This window comes from Mixophyes fleayi, chromosome 1 (genome assembly GCF_038048845.1).
Source record: "Mixophyes fleayi isolate aMixFle1 chromosome 1, aMixFle1.hap1, whole genome shotgun sequence".
NCBI classification, from domain to species: Eukaryota; Metazoa; Chordata; class Amphibia; order Anura; family Limnodynastidae; genus Mixophyes; species Mixophyes fleayi.
In genome coordinates, this window is record NC_134402.1 from 220,780,241 (window position 1) to 220,804,982 (window position 24,742).

The following is a 24,742-nucleotide window of genomic DNA, read 5'->3' on the forward strand; positions in this document are numbered from 1 at the left end:
CGGGTGGCCAATGGTCCTCCTTTACACAGGTTACTCGGTTTTCTTGTTTCATGTGTTTGCATCTGGGAATGCCAGATTTAGCAGAGCGGTGATTCGCACTGTTTGTTTTTTGAGTATCCCCACTCGTAACTGCAGCTTTGGGATGTCCCCGGTGGCCCCCAAATGGATGTTGGAGTAAATAGGATTTTTATCCTTACGTAAAATCCGTTTCTCCTAGTCCATTGGGGGACACCGGGTGCCCATCCTTGATGCTACGATTTCTGTTTACTCTTTCTCTCTATTGTTTCCTTTCCTTCGAGACTTGGTTAAACATAAACTGAGGCTTAAGCAGGAAGCGCAGAATAGAGGGGGGGACTTGCGGCTAGCTAACAATTTTCTTAAAGTGCCACACGCCTATCTCACTTACAACATACCCCAATGTCCCCGGTGTCCCCCAATGGCGTAGTAGAAATGGATAAAAATCCTATTTTCTCTGCATATACATGCATCCTTTTGTAACTTACCTTTCAAGGACTGAATGTTAATGCAGTACCCATTTCTTGTAATACACCATTTACAACACACTTGTATTTAAGGATGGAAGAGCTGCGTCAGCTGTTGTGGTGTGTTCCTTCCTTTGCTTCTGCCGTCTCTTTACCACTGCCGAAGCTGCCGTGTATATGTTTAGCATGAAGAGATGTCCACCTGGCATCTGGCCTTCTCATAAAAGGTATATTTTACGTTTTTAACTAATATAACCTTGCAAAAATATTACAATATGCTTTAATTGATAACAAAATCCCATACTTTATAGACCATGCAATATTTGTATAGGCGCATAAAGTGCAGGTCAGAATATGGCTTCTTGATATACACGAAGATAGTAGTGTATCCGTTCACAGGCAATTCACATTTGACGTTATACTGTTTCACATTTTCACAGCAGTACACAGTGTATGTGTATTCTGCACCATTAATTTGCTTACCACATACATTTAGTGTTTCCAGGTAGCTATTTAAAAACACACAAACGTGGCATGGTTGCATTGTACTCTTGATGTGCCTGAAATGTTTGCTACACAACACGCATCTTCAATAATTGCAGTCGTGCCATTCATCATGTGTATTTCTTATAATCGTTCAGCCAGGTGACTCAATCTGGTTTTTCTGCCATTTTCAAATTGGGTAAATGTTTCATTTTACAGCCCTAGCCCTGCATAATGTGCACTTGTATGTGAGTGCTGCATAGCTTGATATAATCCCATGACAAAGCCCCGCGTAAAGTGCACTGCTACTGGGAAATTAAATGGGGCTCTTTTGCTAATGTTAAATACGATTTAAAATGACATCATCCTTTCCCCATACTGCCCCTGTAATTTTCCTCTGAACTAAATGGTTTAGCATTGGTGCTGAAAGTCCACACTGTAAGACGAGATGCTTGCTGATCATGTCTGTGTATATGACAAAATTACAGAGCAGCAGCAGTTATTTGTATGTAAATGTATATCTATGAATTATTTCAGATACATAGAGTACATGTGTGACATGATGGCAGAAGAGCCAATCATTCCTCATAGTAAGCCGATTCTCATCAAGGCAATAAATATGACTCCAGTGCCGCTCTTCAGCAAACTGCGCAATGGTTGCCGACCTTTTTGTGAAGTGTATGTTGGGGATGAGAGAGTGGCGACTACGTCTCAAGAATATGATAAAATGAGGTAAGCATGCACTGTTTACAATAGTAAAACATGTACTTTTGTGGCTTGATTGTTTATTAGGTCCAATTCACGTTCTGCAAATCTCTCTTAATTTCCAGGTAGATTTGCCTGGGAGGTGTCTTTATTACATCTTTGCCTGATCTGTGTGGTGGAAACCGCACATCAGTTTCTTATTACAGTACCACTAGAGATTTTTACTGCTGACTGGATGGCCATTGACATAATGATTTGTCATTCAGTTTGACCAATTAAGAGTAAACTGGACTGGCTCTTCTGAGGTCAGGATAAACGCCAGATACATCATGCTTCCATTAATGAGTTTTGTTGCTGACAACACACACAGCAATAGTGGTCACCGGCCAACTGTATTTTGGGTCAGGAACAATTAAAATCTGGGCAGATATCAGTCATCGTCAGCCATGACCAGTTTTGTAGACCTGTATATAAATTTGCAGCCACTACCTTTTACAATGATCAATGTATAACAGTATCACCAACAACTTTACCATTTTGCTAAGCATTAGGATTTCGATGGAGGGAGATCAAGAGAAAATCCACCTTCAGCAATAGGGGGACAAATATAGTGTTAGGGCACGCCACATAGGAGTTGGGCACTTCGCTTTTTGTCTTTATATTATGCGTTACACTTTATGGGACAGTTGAACGTCATGTTGGCATTTCAATATGATGGCCACCAAGAGCAATGACGGCATTGTGGAGGAGTACCCTTTGGAACCATCAGTTTTCATGGTTTCACGTCCCTTGGACATTGCTGCTTGGAATGTGTAAGACTAATCAGGTTCCTCACATATGACACAGCATTGCAAATAGCAAGAGCTCTAAGATTATGGCAGTTAGTGATGCAGGATCCTGTGCCTGGTAGAGCCTGCCTCCTTAGTGCTTCCAACTTCAAGACTTGTTTCACACTGACACATCAAAAAGTCATGAGACCTATTCTTGAGGCCTCAAGCTTCCTGTTTGGGGAGCAGCACAGCCCAAAAAGAAGCCTTTTGGACATCTAAACAGGAGAAATCTAAATCTTGTGACACCAGGAAGTCCTGTTGACTAGCTGTTAGGACCCAAATGTGCAGCTTCCAACGTTTTCTTTGTGAGTCAGATTTCCAGAGAGATGCTTTATTCATGGGCTGCATGATTCAGCAGTTATCTGCACTGTCTGGCAAGTCAGGGTTTTTGCTCCATTCTCTTCTACGGTACCTAAGATTCCTGCCTGTGTTTTATCTGAAGGCACTCAACACATTCTTTCCATGGGAGCCATTTAAAATGGACTAGCTTTGTTGGTGATTCAGTCCATGAGGAGAAGGGGAGTTTATGTTGTCTATGGATATCAAGAATTCATATTCACACTTTCTTTGGTTTGCTTTCTAGGGACCTTAACTAATGTCATCACAAAGATCACAGCCTCTATGGTCATACTTCTGCAGGGTTGCCAAGGGTTCTTAATTGTAATATTTGTACATCACTTTACCTAGGCACAGAGTCTCTTCAGGAGTCTGGTTAGTCAAAATACTGGAAAATATGGCCATTCCTTGGGGCTTAAGCAATATGGTTTCTCAGTGTTAAGGTAGTTATGGTCCAGATAGACAGTGTCACAGCTTTTGGCTTATCTGAGCCATCCAAATGGTATTCACCTATCCCCACACCATGATGAATTATTGCATCTTGCAACGATTGGAGAGTTATGTCTGGCTTTAGCATGGCCTACATTTTATGGCTGGACAGCTGGATGGCGGTGTTCCTCAGTGCCTGACCCAGGCAAGTGGTCCATCAGTATGGAAGGAATTTTTGGGGACCTTGTGCAGAGAAATGTTTTCCACCTGAGGTGTTTATCTTTCTTGGTTGCATTAGATCTCTTAGTATCGCCTTGAAAAAGGCTTGATTCTGATTTTTATTTTTTTTGAAGGTGGAAGTAACTGCCCGCTGTTTTCATTTATTGTCCAATGTTAGAATATTTCCAAATGTTTCTATAAGGAGCAGGCCATGGTCAGCTACCTTTCTGTTATTGTTTATCTCTGTGTGGTATAAACCTGTCTCTGAAGGTCCTGCAGGATGCTCCCTTCAAGCCCGTTCATTCCTGTGTGTTTCTCGTCTGTAGGTAGATTTCTAAGTTGGCAGCTCTCGCTCAGAGGTCTCCATAACTGTTTTTCTACGAAACTACAATCTTTTCTACGGTTTCTCTGTTTCCACCTAAGAACATCTCTGGTTTTCACATGAATTAAAAGTTTGTGGCGTCATAATTATGCCTACACAACCCCCAAGGAAGCAGCACTTCACTCGTTAAATGAGATGTGAATTTATATGTCCAACACTCAGGGGCTCCGGTGGTCAATCGTCAAACCTTCTAGCAATAACAGAAACATGGCTCATGCAATCAGACACTGCCTCACCTGCAGCACTTTCACATGGTGGTCTCCATTTCACTTACACCCCCAGACCAGGAGGCAGATAAGGAGGGGGGGTTGGACTACTTCTCACCCCACAGTGCACGTTCACAGTACTACCAAATGTCCCATCACCCACATTCACATCTTTTGAAGTACATGCTGTTAGGACTTTTAACCCGTTCTCTATGCGTGTTGCTGTCATCTATCGTCCCCCTGGACCACACCAACAATTTCTTGAACACTTCTCTGCATGGCTCCCTCACTTCTTATCCTCTGACATCCCCACCATCATCATGGGTGATTTCAACATCCCTATTTCTAATCCACGTTCCAATGCTGCTTCCAAACTACTCTCTCTAACCTCCACACTTGACCTCTCCCAGTGGATTGAATCCGCTACTCATCAGGATGGCCACTGTCTTGATCTTGTTTTCTCTATACTATGCTCAGTTTCTGATTTCCTTAACACTCCTTTCCCCCTCTCGGATCATCACCTTATTAGCTACTCGCTCACCCCCAGTTCCTTACCCTCCGTAGTGTCGAACGCTTCCAAGCCTCCTCACAACCACAGGAATATCAACTCTATTGATCTATCAACAGTTTTCCACTTCTCTCCAACACCTTTTCTCCCCAATTTCTACCTTCTCCTGATCGGGCAGTACCCCATTTTCACCAAACCCTAGCAGTTGCCCCTTGATCAAGTGGCTCCAGCTACACTACATACTCCGCGTAGACTTCGTTGCCAACCGTGGCACACTAAAGTAACACGAACTCTACAAAAACTTTCTCATAAAGCAGAACGTCACTGGCGTAAATCTTGTACCTCTAATGATTTAATCACATATAAGAACATATCTCACACAAGACACCGCAAAAACCTTTAATTCATGCACTCATCATCTCCCGCATCGACTATTCCCTCACTGGTCTTCCAAAAATCAGACTTGAACCCCTACAATCTATTTTGCATGCAGCGGCTAGACTGATTTTCCTTGCAAACCGTTCTTACTCTGCTGAGCCACTCTTTCAGTCTCTACATTGGTTGCCTGTATTTCAACAAATCCAATATAAAATTCTTCTACTGACATACAAGGCCGTCAACAAAATTGCACCAACATACATTTCCTCACTTGTCTCAAAATATCTCCCAACTCGACACCTCCGTTCTGCACAAGATCTGCATCTTTTTTCCACTCTCATCACATCCTCCCATTCTCAGTTACAGGACTTTTTTCGGGCTGCACCCACTTTGTGGAATCCCTCACACAGTAAGACTTTCCTCTAGTCTTCAAGCATTCTCTGAAAACCCACCTCTTCAGACAAGCTTATGATATTCATCAACCACCATCTTAATCTCCCTAGGTTACCCTATTACCACCCTCTACACAGCTAACACAAGACAACAACCCACTGACCAACATTGCTACACACACAGCCCACTCAATACTTTTACCTTTGCATTCTAGCTGGTCCAGTGTGCACTATGATGTAGCACATGCCCTTGTGTTTCAAACTCCCGTTGTCCCATAGATTGTAAGCTTGCGAGCAGGGTTCTCTTACCTCTCTGTCTGTATGTATTACCTAGTATTGTTTTATTAATGTTTGTTCCCAATTGTAAAGCGCTACGGAATTTGATGGCGCTATATAAATGATGATGATGATGATTCCTCCCCTCCCTGTGAGGGTAAGGAGGTGGAAGCCACTTTCCTGTATTTGTTCCTTGATTGACCAATTGTAAACTGAGGAGGAATGGGGGGATGGAATTACAAAGAGTAGCATGAATAAGTTGTTGTTTTTTTCCAAAGCCCTGCCATCTTGGGGTGAAACATAACCCATTGTCTGTGCCGGTAAACACAAAAATTCCTTTATTTCTCATCAGCATAACTCACTCACTATTCTGTATATATTATGAGCAGTGGCTATTCCTTATAGGGGTTTTACATCTTTTTATCTGTAGATGGTTGTGAGTTGCTCATCTCATGTTGCCCCTAGTACACTAAATGCACCCACACTTCATAGATTTTTCTGTTTTGAATGCTATCAAAACATTGTCATTTAAGGATGCTTTTGTGTAAATTCTGGTTAAAGTTGTTTTGGCATGGCAGTTTGAAACATTTGCTGCCTTTCTGGGATGGACCAGAATTATGTATGCGTTTCTCGCTGTTTGTTTGGTGATTTTTTTATTTATTTATTTATTTATTTTTTCTTGGTTAAGAGATCAGAATGCAGTGTACTATTTTGTTAACCCTTGGTACATAAGAATATCATTGGATAAGTAAAGTGGTAGGTAATGTAAATAGAAAAAAATCACCATTTATATATTTGCCACTAAGTCAATTTAAACTGTAGTAAAGTACATATATTAGTTATACCTACAAACTTTACAAGGTGTAGGAACAAAAAAAATCAGTATTAATAAAGGGCAGTTCAAGGCACTTTCTTTATTTTTGCTGTAGTATCCATATAAAAAATGGGTGGAAAAAAAGATTGTCTCAGTACTATTTGTCCCATAATTTTATTTTAGTACAACCTTACTTTTAAAAAAAAAAAAAGAAAAAAAATATGTAAATTATTCTGGTCATGTGGTCCTGAAGATGTTAAGCAAGTAAGGAATCACTTGCAGATGTTACCATTTAGGTGCGCTCACAAACCATACCTTCTTCTCCTTTAATGTTATCATATTGCCCAAGAGAATCTGAATTGATGTTTTTCACAAATTACTATTTATTCAATTTTAGTGATTTTATCCTGACGGCTAACACTATACATTGGTGATGGGCAACCTGATACCCTTCAGGGAGCCGCATTGGCGGCCCTCTAATCTTGAAAAGGGCCGCACAGTTCTATCATTCTCAGTCATAAGTTAAAACAACACATTTAATCAAATTAAAGAAGTCTGACAATAAAGCAGAAAGGCGCTGTGCTTCTCAGTAACACTGTATCGAAAAGATCATATACATTGCTATATAATTTAATCACCTTTGTTAAAAACTATTAACAAAGCTCATAATTTATAGCTTTTCTATTGAATCTTTGTGAAGCTGATTAATACTATTATGATTTGGGGATGTAAGTTTCTTTGTTCTAACATTTTCTCTGTTTGATACTTTTTAGAGACTTCAAAGTTGAAGATGGCAAAACTGAAATTCCTTTAGACGTTACGGTACAGGGTGATGTCTTAATTGTCATTTATCATGCTCGATCTACACTGGGTGGCAGGTTACAAGCCAAGGTAATTATTTTTTTAGAAATAGATATATATGAGAGAGAGATATGGAGATATACATATAGATGTTACACACACACACACACACAGCTTTGCTGCTGTTATTTGTAAAGATCATTTATCCACTTTGTTGTTTACTAGAAATCCTCAAAGGTGATAATCCACCACAAAGGTAACAACTAAATATGCAGGCAAATATTGATATAAATATAGGTTTAAAGTCTGCACCTTTCTAAATAGAAGTGTGTTCAGGTGGATAGTTTGATAAATAATATAGCAAGAAAGATTAAGTAAATTGAAGCCCGTGGTCAAATAAGCTTTAATAATTCTGGCTAGATTTTGTGGTAACTCAAAGAGACTAGTTTTGACTAGTGATCTTCCAAGCATTAACGGTTTATTTTATTATTTTCTTAAATAACCTATATGACCTCATTATGTATGTTTTAGATGACTTCAATGAAGATGTTCCAGATTCAGTTTCACACTGGATTTGTGCCTCGGAATGCCACAACTGTGAAATTTTCAAAGTATGTTAAGTATAAAGCAGTGTTTTATACTAATGCCATGAGGTTATAAAGTATGGGTACATCTATGCTGTTTTTAGGGTTTGGAAAATGACTATTTTATTAAAAGAAAAATATACATGAATGAAAGACAACAATTTATTTTATATATGATTATTTTATATAGATGGCATTTTAATAGAAAATCTTACCCTGTTTAAATACCATTTAACAATGTTTTCTGATCGTCTGACTGTATAATGTGTACAGACCATTTTACAATTTCTTCATAAAACTGGATTTGTATTAGTCCAGGATGCGTTTTATAAAACTGTGTTGCTTTGTGAATTCACCATTCTATAAAATGTTTTTGGATTTGAGTGTTTCTACTCTTTAGTACTGTCCTGTGCTGCTTAAATATTTCCTATATTAACTTAGTACATGTACTCCTGACCCTTTTTCTTCCCTGGAGGCTGTCTCATTTCCTGCTGTTTTGTTTTCTCTTGTATCCGAAACAATCTTAGTCAGTTTGTGTGTTTTGCCGTCTTTTGTTGTTAAATATCTGCACTCTGTAATCTTGTATTACCTCTATAGACTGTAACATATTTGAAAGATTCTTCTATCTACTGAGCAAAACAAAACCTTCCACCTTTTTGTAGCTTTAAGAACCTTGTTAAGCATTATCCTTGTTGTAGATATGATCTGGACGCATGTGACATACAAGAAAAATATCCGGATTTGTTTCAAGTGAACCTGGATGTGGAAGTATCTCCTCGAGACCGGCCTGCAAACATCACTCCACCGTGGGAAAATCTCAACACCAAGCGATTGACTCCTAAGATACTCTTTTCAAGCCGAGAGGAACAACAGGAAATGCTGTCTAAATTTGGTAATACTTTTGTTTTGAAGTTTAGGTAAGAGTTTCAGTGCAGAAGACGATGTCAGTAGTGATGTTTTACGGTTAGGTTACATAAAATTGGCACAAAACCTGGTATGTACTGATAAAAGGACTTTGGTGTAAAGTTATGGCTTTGAAAAAAATATCTTTGGTTAAAGAACCACACACAACTTGATATTTTGATTTTCTTATGCCAGAAATGTAAGGTGATTGTGAATGATAAAAAAAAAAATGTATTATTAATTCTTGTGAGTATATTTAGGTCTGTGAAAAAGGGGTTAGTCAATTGTTTTGAACAAGTTTACTAAATGTTCTTCATTTGACCCTTTTTCTTTTGCAGGGAAACCTGAATTACCGAGGCAACCTGGATCCACTGCACAGTATGAGGCAGAAATCTCCTCAGCAGAACATTCTCCAGAACCACCAAACCCTGATGCATTAACAAAAAATAACTTTTTTCAAACTCTTGAATGGCAAGGTACCTAAACAAGTGTATATTAATAGTAATAAAAAGTCAAAATTAATGTGTATATTAATGCCCTATGTTTTGATTCATGTCTACAGAATTTTAATTTGCTTCCTTGTTTTCTAACATAATTCTCTATGATTGCACTGTTTTTGTGGCTTCTTGGTCCATTTTGCAGTGTGCAGATGAGATGATCCGGACTGAGCATCATATACCTGTTGCTCACATATACTAGTTCTATTTGTTGCCTGATATAGTAGTTTTCAAATGAATGAACAGTCAATTAATGTGGTCAGCCATAGATTGCAAGTACTTGCAGAGAGTGGTTTAGCGGCTGAGTAGATTTATAGGTATCGCCTGAAACTAATGCAACCGATTGTGATCACATTTTTTATGCACATAGCGCTGCTTGTGTTAGCCCAGAAACAAGCACAACCAAGCATTTTGCCATTTTCATTATTGATATTGCTGCATGTGTAGTTAGCCTAATACATACCTTTTGTCTATATTTCTCAACTGTTGTGTAAGACAATTTTATAAGGCTGTTGTTGTACCCTCTCACAACATTGAAAAAAAATGTAACTTTTCCTTGTACCTTGAGTTATTTGGGACAGCATTATTTTTATATCCATGTAATGCAGAACTGCAGCCATTGATAAAAGTATGTTCAGGACCAGACTCAGCCATAAACCCCAGTTTGTCAACTTTATAATATTTAATTTTGTGTCCATTTACACTGCTGCAAAAACCATTCAGCTGAATGATTGTCTATCGAACCATTATTATTTTTTTTAATTGAGCTACTAACTTCAGATCTCTGCTTTCTGTGATTTTTATTGAGTATGCTGTTATTTCCTCATCTGTGCAAAATACGTGAAATTATCACTGTTCATGCTTTCCAGATCAAATAGAAGGAAGAGATGTTCCGGAGTATTCTTCTAGGGAAGATCACAACGAAGGCACAAGTGATAATAAAAGTGAACCCTCTGATGAAGAGTGCTACAGTGCACTGGAGAGTGAAGAAAGAGGGTCAAACATCATAGCAAATGAACCTGAATTGAACGATACAGCTGATAACGGCACAGATGCTCCAAAGCATAAAGATGATGATGAAGAAGAAGCAGATTTGCTGGGACTGAATACAACATCTGTGACTGTAGACCTCAGTACTGCATCCTCCGAAATAAAGAATATATCCAGCAATGCGGCTTTATTAGATAATCTGTTTGCAGACAATTTATTTTCTGACGATTTAAGAGCGGACTTCAAAACGGATAATTTGATTGGCTCTGAAAAGGACTATTTTTTCAGTGGACCCACTCGGACGTCTGTGGAGTCAGGTTCATCGTTTGATGCCCCACTTTCCACTTCTGGTATGCTATAATTGTATGCTAACTACAGATAGCAATTTGCTTGTACAATATCTACAAGCAAAAAGGAAAAGATTTGTGTGTATGTCAGTACTACTTTTTATCTACGTGTAGTAGGGAATAGGCACAGCAGATACTTTGGGGCAATATATCTGCACATTTGTATGCTTCTGGTTTTGTGTGGTCTCCTGCCACTCGCAAGTATTTGAAGAGTCCTTTTCAGTTTTTGTTTTGGTTAGGGAGCTTAATATAAAGGGAAAGTCAGAATTATTGCTTGAAATATTCTGTAATGGTAGTCATTAAAATACCTGTTGGTAGATGGGTGAAGTGTAGTCTGTAATAATGTCAGTAAGGGAGATCAGGTTCTGTTTGTATGTAGGGGTGCAGATGAAAGTATCTTATATACTTCATAGTACTAGCAAACAGTCTATCTTCTCTAGCAACACTATGTTGAGCTCAATACTACTTTTTATTTCTCCAAAATTGAACAGCTTTAAATGTTTGTTTTAGTGATTAATATGAAAGGTCACTTTGGTGTGATAGGTGGGCTTATAGAGTTTGTTCAAAGACAAGAACCTTATCTTGAATTGTAATATGATGCATTGTATGGTACTTTTTGCAATGTTTTAACATTGATGTGATTCATTGTTTTTAGTATGTCCTTGGTAATTTTATTCACTTTGCCGTTTTTAGCTTTTAACATTTCAGATCTTGAGCAATTAAATTACAAAAAACAAGATATGTATGTTAGGTCCTAGAAAACAATTATTATAAATATAAATCACTTTTCTTTACTTTCCTCAGACAATCCTAATGTTATGAATTTGAAAAACAGAGCAAAGTTCACAGTGGAAAAAGATGACTTATTTATTGGCCTGGAGTCATACAAATTTTGTAAGCTTAAGGGTTTGATGATGTTGCATTTTATAACATAAGCTACATATGGCATTCTGGAGACCTTTATTTTTATATATATATGGACATATATTAATTACTGTATAAATGTATCTGATCTTTGTGAAGGTCTAAGAGACTTCTGTTTTAAGAGTGATTCGAAAAGAAGTTTGCTCTATACATACAAAGACTCTCTTTGGGTGCTAAATATAGTGTAAGAATATTTCTCCTGCTGATTGTATAGAAATAGGTGCATCATGAGTTTGAATTTTAGGTATATATGTTTGTAGGTTAAATATTTTAAGTGCCAAATCCAAGATTTGTTTTTATCTTCATAAATAAATTGTAAGAAAATGCTCTTAGAATGACATGGCTAGCTCTGCTGCAAAGATTTCCTGGCTGCAAGCTATAGTCCAGCACATTTCAGCTCTTACATCCCTAAATCTGTGGAATCAATACGCATTGCCTACAAAATTCTCATGAGAGACCAGACATCAAAGGGTTGTCCAGATGTATTTAATGTACCTGCTTGAACATGTCCTTTTGCAGCTTTTACTAACATTGCTCTTTCTTCCTAGCTTCCTCCTGTGCTTTTTTTTCAGCTACAAGTTTATATCAACAGGCAGAGTTGTTTAATTTTGCTGTTGTGTTGTCTACACTGGATACAGTTGAAGGTTTTATGTTGAGGTTGTTAACATATGCTACATATATTGTCATTTTTGTCTACAGATCCGTTTGATCTATTTGCACCCACTGAGAATAAGTCAGGTGGTCCTGATTTGTTTGAAGGTCTGGTCAGCCCACACTCTGCATCCACTCCCAATGTGTATCCTAGTGCACAGAGTGCTCCGCCTCCTGCTTCAAACATGGACTTCCTAAACCTTGGTAAAAACAAGTCTTCTTTTTTTTCCAACAAAGAACTATTAAAATTAGAATAGCACGTTATAAATGTACTGTATCTTGAATAGTAATGTTGATAAGAATTGTGATATTAGCCTAAAATGTAATAATGGTTGACATATGTGTATGGCACAATAATAGTTAAGGTAGGTTGGGAATATGAGATTAGTGTATTTACAGTAGTGGCATTTATAATGTTGACTGAACCAACATTGATGGCATTGCAGCCTACAAATTTCATTAAATTGTGACATTCTTATGAATATTGATTGAGCTCACAAGATGGATCCTACCACTATTCAACAGGTGGCTGCATGGAATATTGTTCTGTAGCATTCAATTAGTTACTTGTAGTATGTTAAATGCAAATTAAAATTTACAATTCTCTATTTATTTCAGACCATTTCCCAACACCCCAGTCAAAGATAGTTTCTTCTGCCAGCAATCCAGATCTTTTGGGAGGATGGAATTCATGGGAAGAGCATTCTAAAACTAGCAATTTGTTCCTTCCAAAACCTAGTAAACCAGCTTCTGAAGGTACAGTTTATCCATTTTTTTATATGGGAAAATCCTACAGTAGATATTAGCTTTACAACCCATTCTGTACACAGAACATTATTTCTTTATATATTTGCCAAATTGATTGGTCTGTCTTACACAGAATTCCATGTTTTCCATATCATCCAGTGTACAGTAGAAGTGCATGTAAATGCCACATCTTAATGTAAAATGTACATTCCTTGCTTGAAATTGCCAAATAAAAGCATCTTTGTGGGATAACAGCAACACGATGGCTCAGTGGTTAGCACTTCTGCCTCACAGCACTGGGGTCATGAGTTCAATTCCCGACCATGGCCTTATCTGTGTGGAATTTGTATGTTCTCCCGATGTTTGCATGGGTTTCCTCTGGGTGCTCCGGTTTCCCCCCACACTCCAAAAACATACTGGTAGGTTAATTGGCTGCTATCAAAATTGACCCTAGTCTCTCTGTGTGTGTGTTAGGGAATTTAGACTGTAAGCTCCAATGGGGCAGGGACTGATATGAGTTCTGCCGAATCAGTGGTGCTATATAAATAAATGGTGGTGGTGATGATGAGAGTACCCTTGTTTAGTACTATCAGCTGCATAGTGTTGATTTTCAATTTATATTTTTTAACATCCTAGGAACTGCCTTTACTTCCACTAGTCAAATGAGTACATCTTCAAGTTCCTCTTTCAGTCAAGCAAAATCCTCAAGTTTTGATCCGTTTGCTGATCTTGACAATCTCAGTTCTTCTTTCCAGAATAAAGGTAAATCTAGTGTTTTCTGTCAATGATGCTATAGTAGAGTGAATTCATCTTGTCAAGAAACAGTGAAATGGATGTGTAACTTCACAAGTAATCGCTCTCTGGGAAGAATATGGTAAACATAACTGGTCTGATTAAACAAGGCACGCAGACTAAGCTCAATGTGCGTTTGTTTTAAAACGCATGTAAATCGGGTGCACGTACGCTCGAATTCAACAAGGAACGAATGTGAAAATACATACTATGATAAATAAGAGTGTAGGTCTGCTCTGCACTACTAGAAAAGACACTTTAGAATACGCCCAATACCCATGTGGGATATAAAGTCACAAAAGAATGCACAAAAAAAAAAAAATTCAATTAATGTCACCTGTTAATATAAGCATTAATGATAAAACATAAAAAAAATTGTTTTTTTTTCATCAAATACATTTATTAGTATGTTTATGAAGGTCTACTGTCCATAAAATAAATTTTTTATTGTTGATACCCAGAACTTGGATCAGACGCTGCTGCGTGCGCTCGAGTTTGGCACGCCCTTACTTTACATTTCCTAAGGGCATCGCCCCTTCCCTGCCCCTTTCCTTCCCTGAATTCGTATTTTGTAGTAAGTGTCCTTTGCGCTCAAAGATGAATTGAACGTTGCTGCGTTCTGTAGTGTATGGTCAGGTTCTGGCATGCGCAGAGTGATTTTTCGGATTGTACGCACAAAATCGCCCTTTACATTACTTGATGAATTAGACCCAACAACTTTCAGCACATTTGCCTAAAACACAGACACGCAACTATTTTATGTTTTTTAATCAAACAATCAAGTTTGAAAAGATCACTGTAGTGAACAATTTATACATACCTAGAACAGTCTTAATATGATAGACTATAGACATTTGAACATGCTCAGGAAAAAGATACCAGATAAAAATAATCAAACATCAGACCAACCATATTCTAAATGGTCTTTTGGATTAGTTTTCATGGCTTAGAATCTTCCATGAGCCTAGTCTCTTAATTAGCCCACACAAGTTGCAATATCAGGAAATTTGTGGAGAATCTAGCATCAGTTTTTCTAAAGATTACTCCATTTGCAGTTGTGTGTGGTCTTTCTTTCCTTTTCTATCTGTCTCTTCTCATTGCTTTGAACACTTTTATGTTTGATTTTTTTATTTTTTTTTATGAAAGTGCCTCATTTTGCTTACAATCATGCTATTTAGTCATTGTTTATTGATCATAAGGTTGTAATACTAGCATGTTGTTTGTAGGTTGGTGTAGTGGAAGTAGAGTAGCACGTTACTACTTGTCTTTGCCTGCAGTACTTTTTGCTTATTTTTTTCTACAGAAAATGTTATCTAAACTTCTTTTTATGTCTTTTATTAGCATCATCGTCACAGTTTTCTTCTCGGTCTGGTGACAAACCCTACCAAAAAACCACTATATCCAGACCACCTCCTAAACCACAAACTGCCAATACATCTTGGCAATCCCAGCCTAAGCCTGGCATCCACACCAAGCCTAACTACACTGTCAATTTTAGCGTTATTGGAGGCAGAGAAGAAAGGGGTATCAGGGCTCCAGGTTTTGGTAAGTAATATTTTTTTCTTTCTTATAGTAAACTAAGCATTTATATCAACAGCCACTCAGGAGGATGTCATAGTGGTCAAGTGTTATGGGATACTCATATCCTTTTTGGTTTGTGTGTGTGTTTAATTTCTTAATGCAAGTCTTCACATATGTCTTTACAGGGCCAAAACCAAAAGTTTTAGAAAGTGATTTTGGGGATCTACTCTCTAACCAGGGATTTTCATCAAAAACTGACAGGCAGGGTCCGAAAACGATTGCTGAAATGAGAAGACAAGAGATGACTAAAGAAATGGATCCACTGAAATTAAAAGTAGGTACTCAGGGCACAGTTTTTATTTGTTTGGTTGCTGCGTCTCCTGTCCAATCAGGCTTTGGCTTTTGTCACTACATGCTTTCTGTTCTGGCATTTTTGAATTGCACACCAAAAAGAAGGGTAGAAAAGCACACAAGGAAATTATAAAATACATTCTTTAAGTAAGAGACTTGTCATAACTATAAAAAGTGGAAAGATAAATAATCTTCCTCCTGCATAAAACGTTGCTGCAAGAGGATTCAAACAGGAATACACACCGAACCTTAATGAATCCCTGTTTAGCTGGTGAAGAAATACTTCAGCCATCGTCGTCAACATCAATTTATTTATATAATGCCACTAATTCTGTAGCGCTGTACAGAGAACTCACTTATATAAGTCCCTGCCCCATTGGAGCTTACAGTTTAAAATCACACACACACACACACACACACACACGCGAACATACAAACTCCACACAGATTAGACCATGGACGGGAATAGAACTCGTGACCACAATCCGGTGAGGCAGAAGTGCTAACCACTAAGGCACCATGCTGCTCATTTCTTCAGACGTAAATCAGATCACAGGCATAATTAGGGCTGGGGAAAAACTATCATGACCAAAAAAAAAAAAATCTTAGCAACCTCTCTAGCAGACTTTGAAGGTACAGGTTTAGAAATGCTGTAATTGTTATATGTAGCCGATACTAGAATGTAAAAAAGCTAGCCAGCAAAAACTAGTGGGTTTGTGGTGTCTGTGCGAGAAATAATATGCTGACTTGCCAACTGCTGGTACTGATTAAGTTTGTGTTTTCCTGCAACAGCTAAGTGCCAGTGTCTGTTACATGAAGGATGGTAACCCTCTCTGTGACATTACCCGGGCACAGCTGTTCAAATATTGCTATTGGTGAACTGCTGGTTTGAATACTGGTATGTAGGGAAACAGTGGATTATTTCATGTAACTCAACTGGATTATATATTTTGTGTTACCACCCACAAATTTTTATAACTCCTTTTGCTTTAACTTGGTAATTTTGTACTAAAGATTTTGTACATAGCAGAATAAAGAAAATAAATTTAACAACAGAAAAGAGGGTATTACAGCTTAGGGGAAAATACAGAAACCAGACAAGGGAAGGCAGCGGGGAATGAAAGGGGAAAAAGGGTGGGACATATCGAACATGGCAGTAATTAATATTCCCGAGTTAAGCAATTTAATCATCTAACATGACTGGAGCATTAATTTCTAGTCTGATATGGGCAAATGTGGCGAGACCTGATAATCCATATAGGAATCATACAAATGAGTTCCATTTAATCAGAGGGGACGCAGAAGTGGAAACCACTGGTTTCCATAATGTAACTGCTCTGAATTTTAGCAATAATTTTAGAAACAGGTGGGGGAGTTGGGCACTTTGATAATACTATTATGGAAAGGCAGGAAGGAGGTAGAAGAAACTCTTAGGTTGAAATCCACATCTTGTCCCAAACAACAAAGGAGTCAGTGATACTTCGCAGGGTGGTACTAGATACTGGTCTGCTAACCCAATCCAGCCACAATAGATCCTCCAGAGGGAATGGGGAAGAGTTATGATATTTATTGGTTCCACAGAGTTTGAGGGAGAGGGACCACCCAGTCTTTTAAGTTGGTCCAATGGAGTGGCTTGTTGGTAGCCTTCCAGATTGGGAGCAGCAAGATCCCCTTTCAGTTTGGAGTGATACAGACAATCCCTAGCAACTCTGAGGTGCTAGGGAACCTCTCCAATCAAAATTTAATGCTGTAGCGTAAAATTTGTTAAGAAGGCTTTGGGGAACTATATAAGGGATAGAGCGGAACAGATACAGGATCTTTGGGAGCAACATCATTTTCATTGCAGCTATCCTGCCCAAGGATGAGACCTCAAAGCTGGTCCAGGACTTGGTAAAGGGAGTCAAATTGTTGTAAGAGCAGTAATTAATTACCCTTAATAAGTCAGAGGATTCGGGGTAATAGGTATCCCTAGATACTTCAGGTAGGAATTACACCACTGAAATGTATATGCATATTGGAGAAATTCCTGTGTAATTCCAACCCCCAGAGCTTCAGATTTTGTGTACAGGGTGAGTGTATTTCCTGAAGAAAGAAACTACCGAGTCCAAATTTAGTCAGGACGGTAGACAGGATTCACTTGGAATACATATCACATGCCTTTTCAGTATCCAACAAGAGCAACAGCAGAGGTTTGGAACAGGCAGCATAAGTAGCAATAAGATTGAGAACCCTTCTCCTGTTGTCTGGTGCCTGCCTGCCAGGCACAAAGGCCACCTGATTCTGATTAATGAGTTAAGGCAGGACTGGGTTCAGTCTATTAGCTATAGGTTTAGCAACATTTTTAAATCCGAATTCAGTAGCGCGATAGGCCGGTAGTTATTACAGTGTGTTGGGTCTTTACCGGGTTTGGGTATTGTAATTATTTCAGCTTCAAGTGGGAAATTTGTATCACGAGTAGCATTAAAATACTCTGTTAGAATTGAGGTTAGTTCAGACTGAAAGGGGATAGAATCCATGCGTAAATCCGTCAGGACCCGGTGCTTTACCCTGTTTCATAGTTTTAATGGCACCCTCAACCTCTTCCTCTGTTCAGTCTGAACATAGAGCTGAAACTTCATTAGGGGACAAAGATGGGAGATTGATTGGAGCTAAAAAAAATCATTGAGGGACTCTACAGAGAGATGGAACAATGACTGGTCAGATTTAAGATTGTAAAGACGTTCTAAATAGTGGTTCTGTATATTCATTCGATTGATGGCATTCCTCACTCGTAATTTACGGGCCAAAAGTTTGCTGGCTCTATTCCCCTGGGTGTAAAATTTCTGGTTAAGCCTAGCAATGGTATTATTGATTTGCAAATGAGAAACAGCATTGAGTTTCTTACAAAGATCAGCAAGTTCAGCTTTAATAGTGGGATGAGAAGGATTACATTTATGCTGAACTTCCAGCAGTGCAATCTGAGATTCATAAGAAGACTGTACTTCTGAGATTCATAAGAAGACTGTACTTCTGAGATTCATAAGAAGACTGTACTTCAGTTTGTCTTTCTAATTCTACTAGCTGCTTGAATCTCAACCCCCCCCCTTATAACCGCTTTCAGGACGCACCAGTGAGTGTAGACTGAGGTGTTCTCAGGTACGTTAGTTTGTAAATAAGACTCGAGAGCCTCGTGCATGAATTGCGTACTTACATCATCTGATAAAATATAATCAGCCAATCTCTAGGATCTAGGATGGCGCTCTCCAGCAATGGTTTCCAAGCTCCAGACAAGGGTGCATGGTCCAACCATGTTATAGGCAGGATAGCAACATTGGTTATTTGTTGTAAGGACCATTTATCTGAGCTAGAGATCGATTCAAGAGGATGAGTTGTAAACAGGTTAGAAATATGTAAAAGTCCTTTTCACCAGGATGTTTAGCCCTCCATACACCATATACGTCATATTCTGCTAGTAGTTGGGAAAAGAAAGGAGAGAGCAGAATGGAGGCAAGTGGTTGTCTGAAAAGGATCGAGGTACGATCCAACTTGGGATCAGGTGATATCACCCATATACAAAAACATCCCTCTTTTGACATTCTGTATTGCCTGACATGTTTTCTTAAGAAAGGGGAGTTATCTAGAGTTAGAGGCTTATAGGGATACCAAAGTGATATATTGTTGACCTAAGTTCCCCACTAAGATCAGATAACCGTTAATTTTTATTTACAACCTTTTTCTCTCGTTTAAACAGGCAGCTTGCACTTATCAAATTAGCGGTCATTGCACTTAAAGGGTCCACGCGCAGTATAACAAGTAGGATATTTTTAGCTAAAAAATTGAGGCGTGGAGTGGATAGAAAAATGGGTCTGCATAGCAACTATGTCTGCTTTTTGGGCAGCAAAATATTTAAGGGCAGTTCTAAGTTTATTTGGGGAGTTTAAGCTCTTGGCATTTATTGAGAGAAACTGAACCCGTAACATTTTGGAGGAATGCTTAGATGATTGCTGTAGGAATATGTCAGGCACAGGTCGTTTCCCTAGAATCGTCCCCAAAGGGATATGAAGAGAAGGAAAAAATGAAATAGTTTCCAGAAACTAAAGCTTATGCCACTGGAGGAAGAAAGAGAGTGGCAGAATGGTAGTATGTGTGTGAGGATGTGGGCCTGGGCCTAGGTCACTAACCTCATAGGGACTGATTCATTAAGGAAAGAAAATAAAAAAAAAAATAAGTAACTCTGCAGCTTGGTAAAACCATGTTGGATTGGAGGGGGAGGCAAATTTTATAGTTTGGGTAAGGCATGTTCTAGATCAACTTTAAATTTCAGTGTACAAATAAAGCTATCAAGTATTTGTGTGCTACATGAAAAACAGACAGAAATTATCTTCTGTCCAAAATTATAAACTAATTTGCACCCCTTGCAAAAAAATGGACAAAACCATGTTACAATGCCTTACTTTACTTAATGGGGGGTATTCAATTGTTAGCGTTAACGCTCTCAAACGAGCGCTCAAAAAATCTTAGCGTTAATACGGTAAATACTCGCGGAATTTCAGCTCGCAGCCCTCTGAGTGGCGAGCTGAAATTCCGCGAGTAAACTACCGTATTAACGCTTTTCGAGCGCAATATTACCGTATAAACGGTAATATTTTTTGAGCGCTCGTTTTTTAGCGTTAACGCTAACAATTGAATACACCCCAATGAATCAAACTCAAGAGTCTAAAGCAAAACATAGGGATGGGTTCAGAGAGAACACATTTAACATGCAGCATGGCAAGGAAAAGTACAGATAATCCTATGTAGCAATTAAATAACTACATGTAAAGATAACATAGAAAAACATTTGTAGAATATCATGAGCCATAACATTATAATCGGTAAATAACATAGCAAAAATAATAGAAACAGTATATCCAATAAAAGGATGAATATCTGAACAGGGAGCAGCGAGAGAGCTAACAGACTACGAAACATGGCAAACTTGAAGTATGCATATTAAGACACATGACCATCAGCAGTCGTGCCTTGCATTTCCAGGCTTGGTATAACAGCGGACAAAAGAGATTCTCAGGTTTCAGGTGTTGACCATTCCCTGCGGACATGACTAACCGTGTTAAGAGGCATCATTTCCTCCATATAGATATTCCAATCTTTCAGTACCGTCAGGCCTTTTTCCAGAGATGTAATTATGGTGTAGGCACCATTCCCATGGATTAGGAGTTTAGTCGGGAAACATAATTTATATTAAATATTTGCAGAGAGTAGGGAGGGCTTTGTTGATCGGATGGAAAAGTCTGCGCTTGGCCAGAGTAGTGGGGGAGATATCTGGAAAGAGTTGGAGATCCCCTAATACCTCATGAGTAGAGGAGGAAGGGAGAGCGGCTCAGAGAATCTGTTTCTTAATGCGAAAACAGTGCACTGTAAACTTTAGGTGAAGAATCCGGAGCATTCCTGGATCTGGGTAACCTGTAAATTCTATGAGAAGATTATTAGATGAGGCAGAGGGCTGAAATTTGTGGAACAAATCAATCGCAATCTCTTATAGATGTGCATTGAGGACCGTGTCTGGGATGCCCTGTGTTTTAATGTTGTTGCATCTGGATCTGTTCTCCAGGTCAGTAAGTTTGTCCTGCAATAGATCATCGGCAGATATCATTGTGTGAAGAGACAAGTTCTTCCATCTTAATTTTGAGTTGGTCCGTATGGGATCCAAGGCTTGCCAAATCCGTTTTAATTTCTCTGTTGTCCTGGCTTCGGAGGGGATATCCATTTTTAGGGCTGTCAGCAGGGATTGGAGAGATCTCGGGGTAACAAGGCCATCAATTTCAAGTGCCTGGGAATCCCCATGATGCATAGAGGATTCCTGTTGTGACCTGGGAGGTTAAACCTAAGGAGGGTGTCTTACCTCCTTAGCTGTTGCATGAGAGTGAGCTTTATTGGAGGATGATGAGGCAGAGCCAGCTCCAAAGAAGTTCAGTGGAGTGGGCGGATTTAGTAGATTTCACCTTCTTGGGTGGCGCAATTCCGGAGAGAGACAAAATATCCAAAACGATAACAGAACACCTGAGGCCAGATAGAGGGCCCCGCGTATCGATGGGGCAAGGAGTTATGGCATGAGAGACAATGAGGTCAGAGTGAGGCCCAGTACGGAAATTTAACTGCATTGCTACAGAGTGCCATTGTGTTACCATTAGGAGATAACATAACTAACTGGACAGTGTTGGGCACTTGAAAGCAGGTAACTGAAACGACCACCAGATGTCAGTAGCGCTCCACAAGCAGTAGCTTTCTCAGGATTTAACTGGAATATTGTTGTTATAAAATATAGGCTGCTGTAGAGCAGCTTAGGTTGAGTATCAGGTAGTCAGTCACTTCAGAGTCCCATACATGCTCCAAGCATAAGAGAGGTGGTAAGGCTAATCAGTTATGCAGTACAATATGTGGGTGCACTGAGAGATAAGAAGGGCAGAAAACTTGTCACCCAGGCTACCCCACAGGTAAGTCACACAGACAGTAATGGCGTGCTTTGGGGAAGTCAGTGGGGGGAGACATGCGATGTAAGGTGCAGTAGACTTGCAGGGAAACTTGGCCATTTATGAAGATGCAAGTGTCTGTGAGAGGACTGCAAGCAAAGGACTTTCTGCTGTGCAGCTAATTACCTAGACAGTGAGGTCTGCATAGTCCCAGCAGGAAGGACGGGCACACAACACCCCAAAAGGACTTTAACGGGGTTCTTGGCAAGGTCCGTCCGAGCTGCCACAGGGGGGCAGGTGGAAAGGAGGATTGGTTCTGACCTGTGCGCCCAAGTTTCGTGGATTAGTGTTACAGGGCTCCCCTGGGAATTTGCCCTCTGTTCACAGCACCTAGGCAGCAGTGGGTGAAATAAACAGCACACAACCAGGGCCCGGAGCACCACGATGGCGCTGCCGTGTTTAGCAGCGGTATGACGGCAGAATTTGTGGCCGTTCCTTATGTCCTATTGTGAGTGACAATACGCGGGGACACAGCCTCACTGCCAGGCCCAGGAGCAGCGTGGAACTTACTGGAAGGTAGGCCGCGATGTGATCGGGGCGCTCTACTGAGTCAGACTGGTCCAAGACCACCTCAGGTGAGTAGGGGAACACCCAAGTAACCGAGATGGGATGGGTGCAAAACAAGCAGGGGAAACTCATAGGCTGATGTTTAGCTGAGTCAGGGATGGAGCTCCTCCAAAACCCGTCCGACTCAGATGGCTGCAAGCCCAGCCACTCCTTTTTCTTACTGAAATGTGTCAAGGCATGGATATGACGATGCTTTCATTTGCTACAAGTATAAAAAAATTAAATAGAAATCATTTTTAAAAAATCCTATTTGTATTATCCTAGTATGCTATATTAATGTATTATAGATGTATGCATGTATCATTGCTGACAGAAAAAAAGACAGACAAAACACAGTGGACAGACGCAACAAAAATGTAATGTTTTGACCACGGCCACAAGACATACATTTGGAGATAAGCATTTAAAGAAAAAAAAATCTTGGCAACTGTTAAGCATTGGGGTGGGTATGCTTTATTTAGCGTTGCGTGGCAGCCAGCAGCACAGGAAATATTGTTTGGGTGAAGAAATGCGAGTCTAACAGCAATGTCTGTTTAGTGTGTCGTTGCGTGGTGCACTGCCTTGGTTGTTGCAGTAAGTTGGGTGCCAGACCATCTCCATATTGCAAATCTTAAAATCTGTTTTATATTTATTTATATTAGATTTTAGACTGGATAGAAGGAAAAGAAAGGAATATAAGGGCTTTGATATCTACACTTCATACCGTGCTTTGGGAAGGAGAAACAAAATGGAAGCCTGTCAACATGTCTGAGCTGGTAACGCCTGATCAAGTGAAAAAATACTACAGAAAAGCCGTGCTTGTAGTCCATCCTGATAAGGTAATATTTTATATTGCAGCAGCAGGTATCATTGGAGAATAGACCTAATTGTCACATTACAGTGGGATAGATAAGGGACCAGGCTTTGTTTAATTATGAATAAGATAATTAGATGATCTTGGCCACTTTACACCTTTTTACGGTATGCATTTCAAAATGTACTCTTTTATCACATAATTGTATATTTAGAAAGGGTGTACACTAAACTTGTGTTTTTGTAGCCCTCTCTAGAATGCGCTCAGAAACTGACTCCAGAAAATATTTAAAATGTGACTTCTAAAATTAAAATTCTTTCTTTCTTTTGCCAGGTTTCTTAATATAGATGAATGCTTCTAAATTACAATAAAACATTTTTTTTTCTTTGTAGGCCACGGGACAACCCTATGAACTGTATGCCAAAATGATTTTCATGGAATTAAAAGATGCTTGGTCAGAATTTGAAAGTCAAGGTTCGAGACCCCTTTTTTAAAGTATAACTTCTTGATAGACCTGCATTCATAGTGTAACTGATGTTTTGTTTTAGTCTGTTCTACTCTGGTTTTAAGCAGTTCTCCGAAGTACAACATATTTGTACATATAAATAAGGATGGCTTACAAAGCTATATTGTTTTTCTTCAAAAATGACGAGCACCTTTTTTTCTGTGATGATATAAATGCATTCCAGACCATGTGTTTAGGGCATTATCCATACCATCAATGAGACCAAACCAGTGGACTTGCCTGGTAGTGAACATACCAAGCGTGGGACTCTACTAAATTCTATGATGGACTCTGATTTACTTGATGCATTTTTTTTCTAAAAATTGCTAGATGTAAATTTTGCAGTTATAGTAAATATGTAATCATTACCATTGCATTGTGTACATAATTAAACACTTTTCTTCAAATGTTTGTTTTGTGTTTCAATTGTCTCTCTAAAAAATAAGAGAGTGAGAGTGACACAAGTCAGAAAGTTGTCCTTATAATTCACTTTTCATTCCAGCTACATGGGAAGAGGCCATTTCAACTACTTGTGTCTTAAGCATTGCATTTTTAGCAAAACACATTTCAAGACAAAGCATTCAATACATAAGTGAGAATTCCATTTAATAAAGTAACATATTCTACAGTGATATATATAGTATGAGGCATTATATTCCATTACCACTTGTAGACTATGAACAAACACTAACAAATTATGCTACATAATTTAGTTTTTACTACATAAATGCATATAATGAACTTAATGAAGGAAAGAAACATGGAAGTAAAAAAACAAAGCAATCTGGCAGATATAATGATAGACACATGTTAGATTTGA

General features: G+C 38.9%; 1 protein-coding gene across 2 annotated transcripts in view; it reads left to right on the forward strand.

Moving 5' to 3' along the window:
* GAK (cyclin G associated kinase) overlaps positions 1–24,333 on the forward strand; it is a 74,464-nt gene extending 50,131 nt beyond the window's left edge. The window contains exons 15-29 of one of the 2 annotated variants that reach the window (XM_075205352.1): positions 576–709; positions 1,503–1,697; positions 7,214–7,331; positions 7,773–7,852; positions 8,524–8,717; positions 9,067–9,204; positions 10,095–10,565; positions 11,367–11,456; positions 12,186–12,341; positions 12,756–12,893; positions 13,521–13,646; positions 15,018–15,221; positions 15,383–15,531; positions 23,266–23,442; positions 23,810–24,333. In XM_075205352.1, coding sequence (XP_075061453.1) covers positions 576–709; positions 1,503–1,697; positions 7,214–7,331; positions 7,773–7,852; positions 8,524–8,717; positions 9,067–9,204; positions 10,095–10,565; positions 11,367–11,456; positions 12,186–12,341; positions 12,756–12,893; positions 13,521–13,646; positions 15,018–15,221; positions 15,383–15,531; positions 23,266–23,442; positions 23,810–23,911 — 2,472 coding nt within the window. In that variant the 3' untranslated portion in view covers positions 23,912–24,333. The remainder of the gene's footprint in view (positions 1–575; positions 710–1,502; positions 1,698–7,213; positions 7,332–7,772; positions 7,853–8,523; positions 8,718–9,066; positions 9,205–10,094; positions 10,566–11,366; positions 11,457–12,185; positions 12,342–12,755; positions 12,894–13,520; positions 13,647–15,017; positions 15,222–15,382; positions 15,532–23,265; positions 23,443–23,809) is intronic. The other variant, XM_075205354.1, reaches the window with a different exon arrangement.
* Positions 24,334–24,742: the final 409 nt, after the last annotated feature.